The sequence below is a fragment of the Papilio xuthus genome, unplaced genomic scaffold, assembly GCF_000836235.2.
Source record: "Papilio xuthus unplaced genomic scaffold, Pxut_1.1 DF825946.1, whole genome shotgun sequence".
Taxonomy (NCBI): domain Eukaryota; kingdom Metazoa; phylum Arthropoda; class Insecta; order Lepidoptera; family Papilionidae; genus Papilio; species Papilio xuthus.
The window spans coordinates 6727824-6746502 of NW_013532703.1; the positions used below are offsets into that span (position 1 = coordinate 6727824).

The 18679-nt window shown below is 37.9% G+C and overlaps 1 protein-coding gene across 1 annotated transcript in view; it reads right to left on the reverse strand.

Annotated features, from left to right (window-relative positions):
- Positions 1-669: 669 nt before the first annotated feature.
- The window catches only part of LOC106123868 (peroxidasin homolog), a 75010-nt gene continuing 57000 nt past the window's right edge, over positions 670-18679 (reverse strand). The window contains exons 3-7 of the mRNA XM_013320278.1: positions 4684-4894; positions 4553-4591; positions 4161-4303; positions 3426-3597; positions 670-3208 (exon numbers count right to left, since the gene is read on the reverse strand). Of these exons, the coding sequence (XP_013175732.1) occupies positions 3084-3208; positions 3426-3597; positions 4161-4303; positions 4553-4591; positions 4684-4894 (690 nt within the window). The 3' untranslated portion in view covers positions 670-3083. The remainder of the gene's footprint in view (positions 3209-3425; positions 3598-4160; positions 4304-4552; positions 4592-4683; positions 4895-18679) is intronic.

Here is an 18679-nt window from a genome sequence, read left to right on the forward strand (position 1 = left end):
ACTAAATTGCTCAAACTTAATTTGCATTTTCGACTTAGCGAATTCTTCAGTTGTCGCTGCCGTTAAATGCACTTAACTAAAAGGCAGAGACTGCACTTTCCTTATTTACCTTTGTCGAAAGGCAAACTATGGTGGTGGCAATACCCAGCTAGCGGTGGCTGCGGCTCCCGACTCCCGACTCCCCCTTACCTGCCTCTTACTTACATGATTTCGTAAACTGTACAAACCATAGTCCCTAGGAAAACTTTAAACAAAATAAGCAATGCAAAAATGTTCACTAATTTAGTATTTTTTTTCTTAGGGCTACTATATATGTGTTTTGTGCCGACGTAATATATTATAACACTGTGAGCAAGAAGACGAATCGAATGGTACGAAAATTGTCTTTCGTACCATTCGATTCAGTTTAGTCGTTTACGCTTTTGGCTGTCACAATGAAATTTACATACATACAAACCCACACATACAAAAAACCAACTTACGTAAGCATTTACTCGACCAAGTCACTGAAAAGTTAATTAATTGCTAGCAAACAAAATAAAATACAACTTCTTTAAATATTAAATAATTTATTTGAAAACAAACTTACTAGCACCATGTATGTATACATATAATTATACTTATAACTTAAGTATATATATATAGTGTCAATATGATGACACACCGCGATGTGCAGCCACACACACATACACATACATACATAGTGACATTTTATTGATAACTTTATCTATTAATTTATATTTACATGGTATCTTAGTGATCTCTATACAAAATGTTCTCCTTCCAATATTTATAGTAATTAACATTTACATATTTGTCTGTCTGTTATGAGGAGTTGTGAGGAGGATATAGACATTTTAATTCACAAATATTTTCAACATATTTAAAATCGTCGACACGATGGAGCGCCGCTGCTTATCTATGTGTTATTACTAGAATAGAATAGTAATTAACTCTTGTCACTGTTATATGTCAAAACTGTTGCAACACTGTTCTTGAACAAATATTATTATAAATACTAGTTTCATGTTATTTTATGTTTCAATGTAAATGGAAGAGAGCAATGTGGACTTTGTAATATTTGTAAATAAGAAATCGCATTGATTAATTTTATTGATGTACCTTTTATCCACCATTTTGTAGTGTTTCCTCACTTTATTTACTTTTTAAAACAGCAATTCAGCAAACGAAAGGAGACAATTTCTTTTGTTTGAGATTCACCGACCAGTGGAGAATGGTGACCAGTAAGAAACATATGTTCATGTGTTTCTTACAATCTCTTAAAATATAATATAATAACTTCCTATGCGAGTACAAAAGGAATATGATGAGAATAGGACAAAATTATCGTACATTTTCAGGTTATTAGAAACATCTAAAACTATTGAAGCACAATGTGAATCAAGAAATCGTCTACTTGTTTACACTCGCATCATTGTATTTAGATTTTACAAACAAAAAATGACTTCTATAACAAGAAATTGAGTTTTTTTCATTATTTATACTTGATTTGTATACGTCACCATACTGTGTGCTCCCAAAAGAAATTGACTCCTTTTGTAACAAAAATGATATAATATATTTGTTAAAATAAATATAATTTTACAATGCAACTTCACTATAAGTATGTATATAATTAAAATTTATAAAACTTTTACAACAATTCCGCTGATCCCCGACAGTCTCTTACAAAGTCTTTGATGTTTCTTCAAAGACTAGATACACTCACAGACAACACAATATTTTTTCTGCCATCAATATGACAAGGAAAAGAAGTGTGATAGAGTAACTTTCTATTTTTTTTTTACAAAAATGTAGTCTGAAATGTTGTTAATAATTTTCTGAACAACACTGTGGAAGAGTTTCACGAGTTACATACATGTCTATACTTACGAGTATATTACATTTAACGCAGTGTACACAAGCATTCAACTAAATATTCAACAATTCGTAATTTCTTAAAAACAATGAAAACATTCTCATGAATAATAGTAAAACACTGAGAAGGAGGACGAATTGAAAGATTATAAATTATCAACAATTAAATTTTTAAATAAAAACAATGAAATTTCCACTTGCCGTGTCCGCGTCCTCCCTTGTTTTACTATTTATTAAAATTATATTTCATCATGTGTTCAACAATCAAAACTATAACATTAGCCCTTTATTTTCAAATTTTAATTACAATGTATTTTGTGTCACAAATATTGTTCAAGAATGTAATGTCATTTCGTGCACAAAATATTTTAGTGTTGCCTTCTTTGAAACGCAGAGTCGCGAGCCTTCTTTTAATGTGTTGACTCAACACAAAAACATCGAGAGCCTTAACTTGTAACGTGTGCTTACTTACTTATATAGTAATAGTTTAACTATGAAATATTCCGTCCGTCAGCATCGCCATCACCGCGTCCAATCGCCGCGACGCGACTTCCTCCCTTCACCCATTTATTGAATAAGTTACATTATTTTATTAAATTAATTACATGATTCCCTTCCTCAATAATAATAATAATAATATTTACAGTCGCGGGAGCAACGAATTAGATGATTTTTTGAAGTAAGACCCGAGACGTTGCTTGTAATTATAATCAGTATTATTGCACAACATATAATACATACTCGTATTTCAAATTGTCACCGAGCTGCAGTTGTATCAGGAACAACACTAAGACAACACAACACATACAAGTCGCTAGTTAACATTAAATAAATAAAGTTTGTAAGACTTTAAATCAATACAATTACAATTTATTGCCAACTTTGAATTATTCTTTAAGTATTTATGTAGGTAAAAGTGTTTTTACCAAAACGTAAGCACTCATGTGCTGTTATAATATAAAATTAAAAAATCTCGATAAACTCGTCAAATCCATCATTTTAATTCACGAAGCTCGGGTCATTCGAACGCTACTAGTAATCGTCTCATAAAAACCTTAAGAGTATTTAGAAATCCCTATTCGAAATTATTAAGGTACTTATAATTTAGAATTAACTAAGTTTTCGTTTCCAGTAACATTAGTTACGATACAACAAGGTTGCGAGTTGCGCGCGGGGCGGGGTGAGGCGCGGGGTCGGGCGCGCGATCAGCTGGCGAGCGCGGCGCGCAGCAGGCGGGCGTGCAGCGCTGCGGCCGCCAGCAGCACCGCCAAGCAGCCCCAGCTGTCCGACAGGCCCGCCGAGCCCGTCTGCATAGCCGCCGGCCGCTCGCCTGCCACACACGACACACCTCACGTATTGATACATTCTCGCAATCGATCTTACAAATGATAAAGCATGAGTTTTGAATACTCAAAATGTTAAATGTACTGTGTATGTCAATGTTTCTCGCATCACGAACCATTACACAACAAATAGTAATAGTCTATATCAAGTTAAAATATGAAAAGAAAGTCTCTAGAAGTGTAGGTATATAAAGGGCGAGGCACCGTTGAGCACGTGGACTCTGACGGAGGCGACCTCGGCGTTGGAGGGCGAGCAGGAGTAGCGGCCGGAGTCGGCCGGCGCCGCGTCCTGCACCAACAGGTACGACGTCGTGGCCGCGCCCTTCTCCGTCACCACGGACACGCCGCCGCGCGAAGAGTCGTACGATATGACCTGCTTCACGGCGCACCACCATCCCACACTCGTCATGAACCGTCACGTCTCAAACATAAGCATCCACATCGACACAATGTTTGTTTTCGTGATATCCTTATTAGTATTCTATTTACTTTAATAATTTCAAAATTTTGAAAGACAGAGAAAGAATTTTAAACGTCCTTAGTTACGTGGATTTCACAATGACTTTTCTTTCAGCAAATGAGTCCAGTTCGACAATTTCACGGCAAAATGATTGCATTTGTTATCATTATACATTTCTATAAACATCTACAAATGACATAGACAAACTGGATGGAATACGAGTGTCAAGTCCAAAATAACTCACTAGACTCACTCTCACTGTATGTATATCTATTGGAGATTTACATATTTATGCGTTTCATTGAATGGACGGATTGTTGTTGATTGAGGACAACAATGCCTCTTTTCACGATGCGATGATGCCAATGTTAACATTCATCCGGGTAACAGGGATTACTTAACATCTAGTTAATGGACAGCTAGATTAAGCTTAAACTATGCTTAAAACTAATAATAATAATGAAAATTTGAATAATTACTTTGCGTCCGCTCACCTCGTCCTCGTGGTACCAGAATATGTATGCGGGCGGCTCGGGACTGAACTGGATGAGGCAGGTGAGGTTGATGGTGGAGCCGATGTCGACGTGCAGGTCCGGCCCGCCCAGGATGCGCGCCGACGGCACTGCAACAAGCCAGCGGCAATGCGTCAACTGTCTTGTACCACGCTCCCCTCTTACAGTTACACACTTTCCTGCCTAGCCTGTCATATGCCTCTAGCATTTAGATCTTTATTAATGTAAGCATAAGAACTAGCTTTCACACGCTGTAAGCACTTTTGTTTTAAAAAATAATTGTTAAGGCTTTTGTTCAAACCCTAGGTTAAATAATGTTAGTAACACACACACACACACACACACTAGTAGACACAGACCTGCGTCGGAAAACATCCTCTGATAAATCTCGTCACAATCTGCAGACGGACAATAACTAATATAATATAATATTAATTCCATATGACATATAAAGATAGTAATGAAGATAATAATGTTTATAATAACTGACCTACGACGTGCAACGTGACGAAGAAGGATCGCACGGGCTGCGTGGAGACCTGGCACTCGTACACGCCGGCGTCGCGTTGCTGCGCCCACTTCACCTGCAGCGTCCAGTCGTCGGTGTGCGGTGAGTGCGTTGCCTGGAAGCGCTGGTCCGACGTGTATGTGTAGCCGCCCACCGTCAGGATGTGCAGGTCGCGGTGCCGGATCCATGACACCTGCAACCCGTCACGACAACCCTTAGTCGAGTCGGTAGCAGCATTTACTGCTGTATGAATGGCCTGCTCGCCCGACACAACACTACGGAAACAAAAAAATGTACAGCCCCAAAATAGATGTAATTCATTAGTGTGTGTGCCAAATTCTCGCCCTCTACCCTTGCGTAGTTTTTTCTTATTAGGGTTATAGGATGGTAAAAGGAAGTCGACTCGGCCCGCCGAGACGGGACGTATGGGAAATGGAAATATTCTCTTTCTGGGCGTCTCTTCCTCTATCCAATTGAGGTAGGCCGGTAGGCATCACAAGATTTTCACTATGATATGTCTATAGATAGCGGTCACTTCACTATTTCAGCGAAAGTAGATGACCGCTCGCTCATATTATGCTATATAAAAGGAAGTTATAATTGAGATCTTTAACATGAGGGTGTTATCGTGATCGTGAAATGGTCAGCACTATAATATGTATGTTGTGTTTGCTGATTATAAGTGATTGCACACCGAGGAGGCATGTGTGCGAGGTGACGGGGGACTCTGCTGCCGGCATTTGTCATGTCCGGTGTCCGGTGTCTGTTGTGCAGTATGAGGAATGGCGCAGCTGTATTGAGATTATGCAATGATGGATCGATTCCTTGTCCCGGCGCACTAATGTGCCATATATCAACTCAATTAAGCAACCGTTGCCTAAATGGCGCTGCTATTGGTTCGCTCAACACATTCATTATAATACTTTTGAGCTTTACATTGCCTAAAACGTAACAGATTATTTTAATATAAATACCATTATACTTTACGAAATCATAAAAATACTCATATTAAAAAAAAACATATTACATTCTCATTATAAAACTGTTAATTTTGTTAGTTATTAGGCCGGTCGAATTAAGCAAATTTAATTAATTTTAGAAATTGAAGCAACAGCAGCTCCCTTATATTTAAAAATTAGTAGCAATGTTCAAAACAGTATTATATGTAAAATCGAAACAGTCTTCATTTATCAGTGATAACGCAGATGAAAGCTCCTTAAATAGGTTTTTCGCGTTTTTCAGAGATACAATATGTAGATGCAACTTATTGATTATGATTTTAATTATAATAATAATTATAAAAATTAGAAATAATTAAATTTAAACAAACAGACGATACTTAAACTAAGGAAAATAGAAAATTCAGACACTTAGGATATAATTATATTAAAGGATATAAAACTTTAGTAGCGCATCAAGTTTTCTACAAGTAGCTATTTGTCTTTATTACTTTCATAAAATGGATCCTTGCAGTTGACGAATTTGGGATTGTTTTCGTTCACGCGGCACGAGAAAACGCGTAACTTTTGCTATTCTTCAATAGCAAATGTTATCGGGTCAGGAGACGGTCGCGGAGTGTGTGGAAGTGGGTTACGAGGCGATGCGATGCGATGCGATACGATGTTCGTGTGCCGGATGTCGTGTCGTATTGGTTCGGACGGAGCCACGGAGGTTGCGCCCTATCGATCGCCGCTCTCCCGCGTGCGCAGTCGCTCTGTCGACTGTGCAGCGACATAAAACCTTTCGGGAAATACATCGCTCGCCCGACTCTCAATCTCACTGCGAGATTCTAAACGAAATAATCAGTGTAACTGCGTGCCTTCAATATTCAATATTTAGAAATAGTAAATTTATTATTCTATTTTTAAGTGTTTCTTTTTATATTTCAACCGACAACTACAATAAATATTTTCCTCGGATCTAATGCTAAATTACTATAAAATCATGCGAGGTGTGTATATTGTCCCCGAATTCCATGCTAAAGTTAACATCGCGGGTCCTCGTAGCAGCATGGTGAGACCAGCCAGAAGGAGCAACTAGTTTAAACTGAACCCTCACCACAGCACTAACACGCGTTTTTTCCTCATACATTTATTGTATGAGCTTCAGCTACAGCAGTGTGCTACGCCGCGTCGGCCGCTACGTCGCTACAGTGCTAGAATATCTTTCCGGACCATAAAGTTGGTCGCCGCTACGCAAATTAAATTATAACGGGACGCAGCGGCTCGGCAGGCGACGTGTTATTTGACATCGGCGCGATAATGTGGCGCTGGCGGCCGCCGGCAACCGCAGCGGTAAAAGTGTTAGTTCTGATTTTATATTCGAGACCATTAATATACTTTTAACAGTCGCAGACGTCAGCAACAACGACTTCTGTTGCACGCCATTGGCGCCGCTACCCCTGTCAATACCACGGCCACATAGAAGACAGGCTACCTTCCAGTAAAAGTTCCGTAAAATCGGTCCAGCAGTTTTCGGAGATACCGGATTTCAAAGAGGCTGACAGGAACACAATCCTATTATCATGCTTGAGAAATACGATTTATTTTTTGGTCATTACATACAAATTCTCATATATACACTCGAATTTTAATAATTGTGTAGATATAAATGCATGTATGCATTATGAAGCGCATGTGAGGCCTCCCAACATCCAACAATAACTTTTCTTAGGCGTAGAAGCTGATGCTTTATAATTTTATGATTAAAAACTCGGAAAAAACGTGCTCTTTTCTCTAAAGTAATACATCGTCATTTATTTTCTCATACTGAAAAAATAAATGACGATGAAGCTTTACAGACATTTTGTAATGTTTCGTGTCACGAGGATATAAGAATGATATTTAGAAGGCGAACACACGCCCACAGTAAATATGTTAAATCACATAAGCAGATTATGACATAAATATATTAGGATATTATTCGGCGGCACGTATCTAGTGCCTGCACAAATCAAAACCTCGGTGGAGAGCTGACGGCAAAGAACACGCGAGCATGTAATGTCGCCACACCTAATACGCCACATGATGACAAACATGCGCACAGTCAAGCTGTTCATATGCCCCGACTTTGGTCTGCGTTCGTACGTTGGACATGAAGTTCTGTAGCCGACTTGTAATGTAAACACTATACAATTAGTAAATACAAACACAACTCTCTGAACTGCTACTGTACGATGCACGCAAACTGACACTTTTTTACTCTAAATCAAGCGGCTGTTCTCATGTGTTAATCCGGTGTCGTCACCGTTCTTTAGTATAAGTGAAATTCGCGGTGTCGGCCGAATCTCTAAAACTTAGTCATTTATTCAACATTAAAGATTCCAATGTTACGTATTAGTTAGTTGTTCTGTTCCTCGAGTGGCAGATTCTGATTATTTTGAAAGTGAGTGTACCAAATTGAAATCTATTTAAACTAAGCCGTGACCGTGTCGTTAATTAAATTACTATTACATCAACGACTCATTGAGTCGGTCGAGTAGGCGGTCTGCAGCGGTCTGCGGCGGTCTGCGGCGGTCTGCGGCTGTCTGCAGTGGTCTGCAGCGGTCTGCGACTCTAACTATTCGGCACACAATTGCTAATTACGTGGTGCAATTGTTTGATGTACTGCGATGGCATAAATTATGTCCTGCAATATCAATTGGTCGTCTGCACTGTAAGTGCATGTACGTGCATTACAGTCGCGGTTATGTTTGTGGCTATTAAGTTCTTCACATGTTTAGTTTTATTATTGCTGACAGCTCCGTTGTGAGCCGTCTAACTTTCTTTATTCATACATAAATCGTAATGAACCAACAAATTCTCCTCAAAATTTATAAAACATAAATTTCCCCGCTGAAAAATGCACCACAGCACGCGTGTATCTTTCTGGACCATTACACGCCGCCGCCTCGCCGCCCCGCCGCCCCGCCGCCCCGCCGCATCGTCTCTCGCGCCTGCCACTGACACCTTACTCGCTGTCAACAAGCGAAGGTAACAGATAACTCATCATTTTCTGGATAATAAAGTTGTTGAAAAAAAAGTATGAATACAGCACTTTTGTGCAACCATAATTTTATTGCACAAAAATTGCAATTTATTATGCCTACATCGAGAACCTTCTGCAAAGGTAGATATGATAACGTAGCTTACAAAATTCAATGTTTTATGGTCATTGGTTTCATATAAAAGCTTCAGTGATTTTTATGTAGAAGTTAAGAGATAAAGTAAACATTCAGTTAGGTTCTGAGATCTCACTTCCATTGCAGGCTGGCTTTGAGCGTAGCGCCGCGCCGCCGCCGCTGACTGTCGGCACTGTTGACACCACTAGATAAGCAATCTAGTTCCATGGTGCGATCGCGTGTCTGCTGTCACACGGAATGGTATCGTGTATGTGTAAATCGAACGCCAGTTATCCGGCCGGTGCGGGCTGGCGGGGCGGGGCGGTGTGCGGGGCGGTGTGCGGGGGAGGTGAGGAGCCGGTAATGAGGCGTACACTATCATAAGAAGCAAATGAATACCATACCACCCGGTGTAAATAACAGCTTTGTCAGCTCGTATGTAAGGATATATGTTAACAACATGTTTCTTTAAATTAAATACGGACTATTTGCTTTGCGCAATATTGGCGAGCACATTGCACGGACCGAGGAATGACTTCAAATAACTCGCAAAATAACTTATTGATTTCGAGATAAGTTATGTTCCTGTGACCCGTTCCAATCACTTCCAGTGCTCGGGTGAGTCGGGGTGACAGAAATAATGCCGTGTCGTCAGGCTAGCCCCGCTTGATGCCGCGGTTCTTAAGCGAGTGATGTTTCATAATACGTAATTTTTCTAAACGGAAAATTGTTTAATTGATCTGTGTTTCATTTTAAAAGAAATATTTAATGAAATCGAAGCTCAGTCAAGTGGCAGGAGCGATGTGAAGGGGGCTTGGGAATTGCGAAACGGACGGGAATTGTTGCTGAAATATTATGGGTTTTCTGAGGAATTCTTCTAAAAGAACAAGCGCCGAATTAAATTTGCGATCGGAGAAATGCTTACTTTACTTTTATGTATTTTTAGTGCTTCATTGTTACTTAATTTATTATTGAATTGCGGGTGACCGCTCTATCGGGCGAGATCTTCATCCTGATGCTATAAAATTCAATACTAGGTAGGTTTAGTTGTGTTAGTTTCAACTAACTTCAGTTTTCGGTGAAAATCACTGAGCTGTAATGCCACGCGCATTATCGAATTGGAGTATTAATAAGTATGTGGGGAGGCGGGGTATGCGGGGGATGCGGGGGATGCGGGGGCGCGGGGGCGCGGGAGCACGGGGGTGGGCTACTCGTCTAATCTTTATGTGCTTATAAAATGAAACACTAAATGCGCATCTTAAATGAACGTGAGCCTCCGAGTGTTTTACAGCTCACAAAGAGGACTCGTAAAAGTCTCCCCCCTCTGGCCCTCGTACCAACGTGCTCGCAGAGGTGCGCGCACCTATAGTTTAATTTATACGCAGAGACGTGTCTTAATAGAATTGCGAAAATAATTGTAGGACAGCTGCGCATGTTTGGGTCTTTGTTAAAAAAATATAACCAACAAAAATGGTTAAACATATGAAGAGTATTTAAATATTTATAGAGGTACATTTAACAATTCTGCAGTCATAATGTTCTTGTTATATACTTCTATGAGCGATGTTGAAGGATACTTTGGGGATTGATGTAAGATGTTTTTTTTTTAAATAAAACTACAACACACGAAATGAAGACTTTTCATTTAGTCTTCTGTGCTTTATCATTAGTCTACGTTCAATGTTCTAAGAAGAACTGATTGTTTACGATAAACTGATGTATTATATATTATACGTCGAGTTCAATGTAGGTACATATAATGTGTGTTTACATAGCACGCTAATACGTAGAGCTATCATGGCGCCATGACTCATTATATATAATAATAACGCTTCGATGTTACTATATAGTATAGTTTGATGGGGAGTTAGGAAAACATAAATATTTAGCAAAATAACAATAGTCTCAGCTTCCCCTCCAGTATCTTACGACGCAGTTTACGACACAAATTTACATACAAGTTGACTTTGTGGTGCTCACACTTACACCCCGCCCCGCCCCGCCCCGCCCCGCCGGCGTCTGCACAATATCAATGTGTTCTCACATAAAATTGAAAAATCTGGATGACAGAGCTTTGCTCGGTATTTTATTTTTTAAATTGTGTTTTTTGGAAATTATATTTAAGTACGAATTACTAATAAAATGATGAAATATTATTCATATTTTTCGATCTTACCGATAGAAAAAGTTAAGGTAATGTTTAAGTTGATTATCGATAAAACATGAATAAAATGACATTTTCTAAAAATGATTCCTAGCTAGATCGATTTATCGTCCCCGAAACCCCCCATATACTAAATTTTATGAAAATCGTTGGAGACGATTCCGAGATTACAATTATATATATGTACAAGAATTGCTCATTTAAAGATATAAAATGTAGTTGTGACACAATATCAGCATGTCTATGTCACCGTTAATTTAAATTTTTAACTGTTGTTTCATTACAAGTTATTGTTTAACCCTAGCATCAAAGTAACGCAACGCACCCGCGTCGCGCGGAGCCGCGCCACGCAACGCCGAGTATAGTTGACAGCACATTCTCACACACACTACAAAATTCCACTCGGAAACTTGTTTACACAATCTCACCCGGATAACGCAATAATTAAATCCGGTTATCCGGAGCACGATAACCGGCAAACGGCATTCATTAACCACTCCGATGTAAATAGAAATTCAGAAGAGGATTTTCAGTAATGTGCAATTAAATCACCTTCAATTATGATAAAATTTTACGATACTTTTATTTAATTAACTGCTGAATGTTTGTGTGTTTGTACATCTTTATAGCAGTACGAGTGTGTTTATTAAGAATTTATGTTTTTAGTCCTATTCACTTATGTAAAACATAACGCTAACTATGCTATAACTTCATTTGTATGATATTTTTTATTTGAAAAATTGTGTTGCACTCAATTTGACAATAATGATAATAAATAATATTATAAAACATGATATAACGTAAGATATAATGTAAAAGTGCGCACACACAACTTTTGAAACTTTTAACAAAACATTTTTATGAAGTATCACGTTTGTTCTGCGTGTGAAATAATAAACTCGCCTCTCAGTAGCGTTTATTATTTTCCCCTTTGAATGGGTGATAACGAACGCAAACAGAAATATTTTTCGCGTATATAAAAGGTGCGCGTGCCGCGTCAGCCGCAGTTACACACCTATAGGCCGCAAAATACTCACGTCCGCTTTATCATGTCAAAGTATTAGGAGATTTTTATTTATAATAATTTCTTGTGTAACAGAATTCATTTCAATAGGAAAATGCTAGTTTCCTTGAACAACTTAAGGCTTTGAATTTCGTTTATAGTTTGTTGTCGGCGTCAGCGTAGTGCAGCGGACAAGTGACAGGCGACAGGCGACAGGCGACAGACGACAGGTAACAAGCATCAGGCGACAGGCGACAGGCGGCAGGCGGTAAGTGCTGTTGCTAGCAAAAGATGGTAAAACCTTGGCTGTGCAAAGCATTAACATTCCACGGACATTTCAAAACTAGACTAGACTTGAAGTGCAAATATTTTATTTTTCAAAATACACATTGTAAGCTCTCTTTTCTGCTTTATTGTAGACGTTTGTCAGATGCATGAATAATTGTTATTCCGTCTGTGAAGCTGGTTCTATTTGTACACCGCGCTGCAGCGACTCTCTCAAATGCATGAGCATTTGTATGTATTATGAAGAAATTTATTAAATATTGCACACAAATATAATATTGGTCTATTAGCTTTTACCGTACAGTGTTATACAATGTGTTCGTGATCTGGTTTCTCTGTCTCAGATGGCTCTGAACATTTATACAAATAATGTTGGTGCTCATTGTTCGCATTATTTTCTGCCTTTCATACATACTACATATAGACATACATACACACAGTTGCGTACACAGCATAACGGTAGAAGAGAATTAAGACAAGGTAACGACCGCGAACGCTGTCCTGTAATCAAGATTTTATGATGTAAGGCTGCGTAGAAAACTGTCGACTAAAAATAAATTGGCGCGTTATTACAGTTGCGGGAGATTCGGTGTCGGTCTAGTGTCGCCTCGCGCCTAAAGTCGAAAAAAAAGTAGCTTAGGTAGTTGGTTTTGAAACGACAGTTTGGTCAGTCAAAAGTAAATAAAATGTAACACAATTAAAAATGTAATTAATTCCGTATTATTATCATGCTCCGGGAACTGCACATGCAATTATATGATCATCGCATTTCACAAACGGATCTAATTAGTTATGTAAAGGCAGGATGCGCTAAACTCTTCAGCGGCCGGGTCTCGGCAGCCGGCGCTCGGCTCCCAGCTCAGGGCCTTGTATCGGCACTCAATATTTTGATTAATTTGCCCGCAAGGATTTCAATATTTAGTTATAAGAATAAATGTGTTTACTGCACCACACTACACAGATGCGCGCTCGTGATGCGATGTCTCAGTCAACCTGAGTCTGTCCACATCACGCAGCTCCCTTACATCTTTGTACATATTACAAATACATACATACATTCATACATACATATGTATGTACGTTCAAACAGTATGCGAGGGATTTTTTTATAACTTTATATTATTTTTAGATTAAATATTTCCAACGAAGGGTGTTTTTATAATTTTTTAATCTCGACTTTTCAATAAAAGAATTATAATGGGAGTGTTACAAAGTGATACACTCAGACAAATTGTTGTAAAGTCTAGTAGCTATTGCAGAAAAACCTTTTGTATTGTAAATAATATTTGTTGATTATGCACATTATATGCTATTACATTTAAATAATTTCAAATAGCGAGATTGTCTAGTTCTTCATTTTCTTTTTTACTTTTTTTATTTCGGCCGACGATAAAAATACATTTCTCGGTTACATTGTGATGTACTTTTAAAATCCTGTTACATTATTATTCGTATTCGCTGGTCTGAATCAGTATTCGTGCAACGCAATGCAACGCATCGCCACGTATAAAATGGACATAATTTGCGTTAAAATTCTTCGCTCTTTTGACGATTTTCACGATTGTAGCGACGTTATTTAAAATTATTCGAAAATTTCGAATTGCGGACTCCAATTTGAGTTGGAGCTTAATTATTGTATACATATCGGTGCTCGATACGACGCACAAATTATCGGCCGCATTGGCTGGCCCATTTTTCTGTGCACAATAATTATTTCGGATGCCTATATATGCCTAAAGTGTATTTTAAGTCGTCATTTCTTTTTGTTTTATTTTGCCTTAAATTTCGACGAAGTAAAAAGCATTAAGATTTGATCTTTCAAGCTTCATTTTGTATTGATTAAATTGTAATTTCACTAAAAGTCGCTTCAAAGTTGAAGATTTAAGCAATTTTATGAAACGGCGCGCCATTACGCATTCCGAGGCTCCGGGATTGCGAATCGAGAGGAAATCTATTAATTTGGTAAAAACGCAGCGAAATGAAGAAACTCCGTTTTTGTACAGAGATAAACGATTCATTCGTTGCTTAAATGATTTTTTGTAAAAGCGGCAATTATACATTATTGTGTGTGTGTGTGTGTATACAATACAATGCTAAATTTGATTTTTGTGAGATATAACAACATCTTACAAAAGTTTTCTTTAATACTTCCCGTGAGTTTAGAGCGGTTTTACTGTTTTAAAATAAAAGCGGTAAAGTGTTGTGTTGCAGCAGTGCCTAGATGAACCTCACTCGCACCATTTTTTCTTATTCATAAACAAACTGACTTCGAATGCGCAATCAATCAAAGCGCAGCTTAATCTCAAAAGGGGCAACTCCTCTTATAATATGTGTACGTACGTACGTACGTGTGTACGAGCCTTACTTACTGGATTATAAGTGAACATTAAGCAAATTATTGCACAATAATTTTGTTTGTTTCATTGAATTTTATCACCTGAATGTTTAAGTTTTTTTCAAGTCACTGTTACATAGGTCATTGAGAATTTTATTAAGTAAGGTAAATAATTTTAATATTAACTTCTAATTATCAATTACTTTTAATAAGAAATTAACTTTTGCGGCACCTCATTCATTAACAATTTAGTACAAGTACCAACATTTTAGCGAAAGTAAAAACTTTAATTAAGAATACTAATAAAAAATGTAATTATGTGTGAATTTGAAAGTAACAAGCAAGGTAAACGCTAACTTGAAAACTCGCCGCTAGATTTTAATAAAACTTGCAAAACTCGTTAAAGCTCATTGAATGGATATAATTATTTTATTTAAAGATATAGAACACTTTAAAGTACTTATTGTAACATTAATAACATTATCAGAGAATATTACTAAATTTACTGACTTCATCAGTGATAGAGTGTGCACTCCTCGTTTGCTTCAACTTTCATAAAGGCAACAATGTGTGTTTTCTTCACATATAATGATAGAGATAATGTCTTGACTTCATTTGAAGGTGTACTTAAAATAGGAATTCCTTTGGCGCGTCCTAAAATATTTTAATCAAGGCTGGGGATTACTTGGGACATCAAGCGGGTGTGTACGCTGCGCCCCGCGCACAGCACCCCGCACCGCCCCGCCCCGCGCTGTGCGAGCTTAACGCCATCTGGAGCGGCCGCAGCGGCGTTTTTATAACTGCGACGTCGGCGTCGGCGTCGGCGTCGGCGCAACAATTGCTCATTTTGTCTCGACAGCCATGCACCAGCAGTAGGAACACGCGGAGGCAGATTGTTTTATTTACACCCAAAAGTACGCACACAAAAGTATTGTGCAAAAACAAATTCAATTTAGTGTGTATGTAAATACCTATAAATAACTTAATAAAATTATAATGTCTCTGTTATATTGAAAAAAAAAAACATATTACCAAAAATGATGTATTTATTTTACGATACTTATAACGACGATCAATTTTATTTAATTCCGGTCAGGTGAAGTCGTGTTGGTGGGTGAAGGTGACCGCTGGTTATAAATGTAATAGAAAATATTTTTCATACATTTTAAATACAAATTGGGGTTTTTTCTGAACTAAATTTCATTTACAAAGTGACGAACACAAAATCTGTTATGCGCGGTAGTGTAACAGCATCAGTATCACTTTAAACATACAGCCGCGTGCACAATGTGTGTCACCGCCGCTGCCGCCTCCGCTCGGGTGTGCTCCAACCACCGTGTGATGCGGAGTGACACAGAGTGACAGTGAGTGATGCGTGACGTCACGCAGACTATAGCTGCCTGCCGTTCAACTCCTTAACTCTCTCGCTATAAAATATGAGTGCTGTTGCTGTGTCAAATCAAACATTATTTTCCTGAAGAAACAGTTGCACCCCCCCACCCGCACCCTTCACCGCACACACCTCACCCGGAACCCCGCATCCCGCACCTCGTCCACATGCTTAATTTAATTATGTTAATTTACACAATGATTACAATCAGCTGAGCTTCATGTGTGAATGTTTGTGAACGTTGCCGCCTCTACTGTTGTGAAGAGCACTCCAATACTTATGTATACCCAATGTTTCATATTTAATTGTTCTAACAATAGTTATATAGAAATAAAAAGAAAACAAATCTTGTAACTTTGTCAACGACAATATTATCTTTTATTATAATTAAATGAATTTGTGTAATAAAATAAAGCATTTCGTTGCACACGCCATCTCAATTGCGAGCCATTCACATTCCCGCCACGTATTCCACACTACTTCATGATTTTACGTAACCCTCTTTTGGAAAATAGGTTAAATGTGACTTAATTTTTCAATTTTTCTTAAATTTGTTTTTTCTCTTGTTATTGACAAGATCATGAATAATAATCTTATATATTCGGGTATATGTATCGTGAGTTTAACATAATATTCAATATATTTAAAGGAAAACAAACAAACTGAAGCAGAGAGGATAATATTTGCGGTCGCGGAATGATTTACGTCGGAATCGCGAAACCGGAAGACAGTGCGAAGTGTCATGTGCTCCATGTGACGCCGTGAAAGCGGCGCTTGCTGTGTTTTACTTTGTTTAGAAAATTTATATATGTTGCTTCTATGTATTTCTTTTATTTTAAAGTGACCTTTCAATTTTTTATGTTGAAAAGTCCCCAAAGTAAATGACCACATAGCTTTAAGCTATCCTGCCGGGGGCTGCGGGAGTCCGCGGGGCGTGCGCAACCAACCTTTATAACTTCAAAAGCTTTATGGAACTCAATAAAGCCACTCGTTAACCTTATATTAATAAAGTTTATGTGGATCCATTAAATGTTGACGACAAAGCTCGTTACAGCAAAGCATTATGCAAACTAGAAAGATAATTTTTTTTTTTAAAGGAGCAACGATTCATAGCAACGGGCGTGCTGCTGCGCTGTGGTCAAATCTTGCTGAAAACGTGAATCGAACGTCACTAATACACGTTTTAGAAGTGTGGAACGCCGAGCTGGACAGGTGTTATTATAGTGAGCGGCGGCTGCGCTGCGACCACCAGCGCGGCGACCAGTGCGACAACGCCACATTATTCAACAATACTAAGAAACAGTACATGCAAACTAGGTATAGCTATAATATAGTATCATAAAAATACAAATGTCTCCTAGATTTTAGCTATATATGTGTGGACTGAAGTGAAACTTGTGAATCCTATTGATAATTATAGCGAAGGAAATAAAACTTTGATAAAACATATATACTCAAAAAAGTACTAAATTCTGGATGTGTAGTAGGTATGCGCGATAAACTCGTTTAGATTTTATCTAAATTGAAAAACATTTTGATAATTTATAATATTTCGATTAATTGCCAATATTGAAGCAATGTGTTTGTACAAGGTGGTATTGTTTTATCGGTTCAACTATATATGTAAATGACGTATTTCTTGGAGGTATTAACTTGCTAAGCGGTGCTATTGAGAGCGTCGGCAGTGAGGTGGCTGCTGCGAGGAGACCTCGCGTACTCATCGTACCACCACTACCACTCAACCGATATGCTCACTGTCAACTTAATCACCTGTCAAACAAACGTGATGTCATCACTTAATTATTTATTGTGTTTGTCTATAACCAGTTATTTGTTTTGTTTTAGTTAAAAAATATTGTTTGAAATATTAATCAATTCATTTTGTATAAAAATGTATATAATTAGAGAGGATGTCATGTCAGTGAGTGGAAGTCATTGTGACATTCAGCAACAATCATTTCAGTCAGCGGCGTATTTTCGATAATAATAGATTACGTTTCAAATTGAAATTGTGGAATCCCTCAATTTGTTTTCTCAAAGGCTATGGTTTTCAGAATCCAAATTATTTATTCGGAGAAAAACATAACTTCTTTACTGAGAAATAGACAGCGAACTTCGACTCAAGAATTCAGTTGATGAAATTTCATTTTAAGCTTAAAATATAAATTGAATTACCTATTAGATTAAATAAGATGTTAAATACATACTTACTAATTTTATTTTAAAATATTATATAAAAATGTTAGAGTTCATAATTAATAACAATATATTGTAAATTTATAAAATAAATAAAACTATAGATTAACATCTTCCTACATTCTCCTCTTTTCATACTTACCTCTAATTAAAATATAGCAATGTATACGTTATTCTGCATGACAGCACAGTCGCCATTTTGCCGAGGCAACGTTTCAACCGCCTTAATTACTCGCGGTCGCGGAAGTAACGCGCCAATTTATCTCATCTTAGTGCAGCTCGGCTCGGCTTTGAACTTCGCTACCCGCTACCCGCTACCCGCTACCCGCTACCCGCTACCCGCACACTGCAACCCCGCTCCCAGAAGTTACGCAACTTGTTATAACTTTTACTGCGATTTTACAATCTTCTTTTAATTTTACAAAATTTTAATGTACACAATTCCTTTTAGTAAGATAAATATTGCGGAACCGAGTTTGTAAAATGAATTGATAAATTCAGAGTTT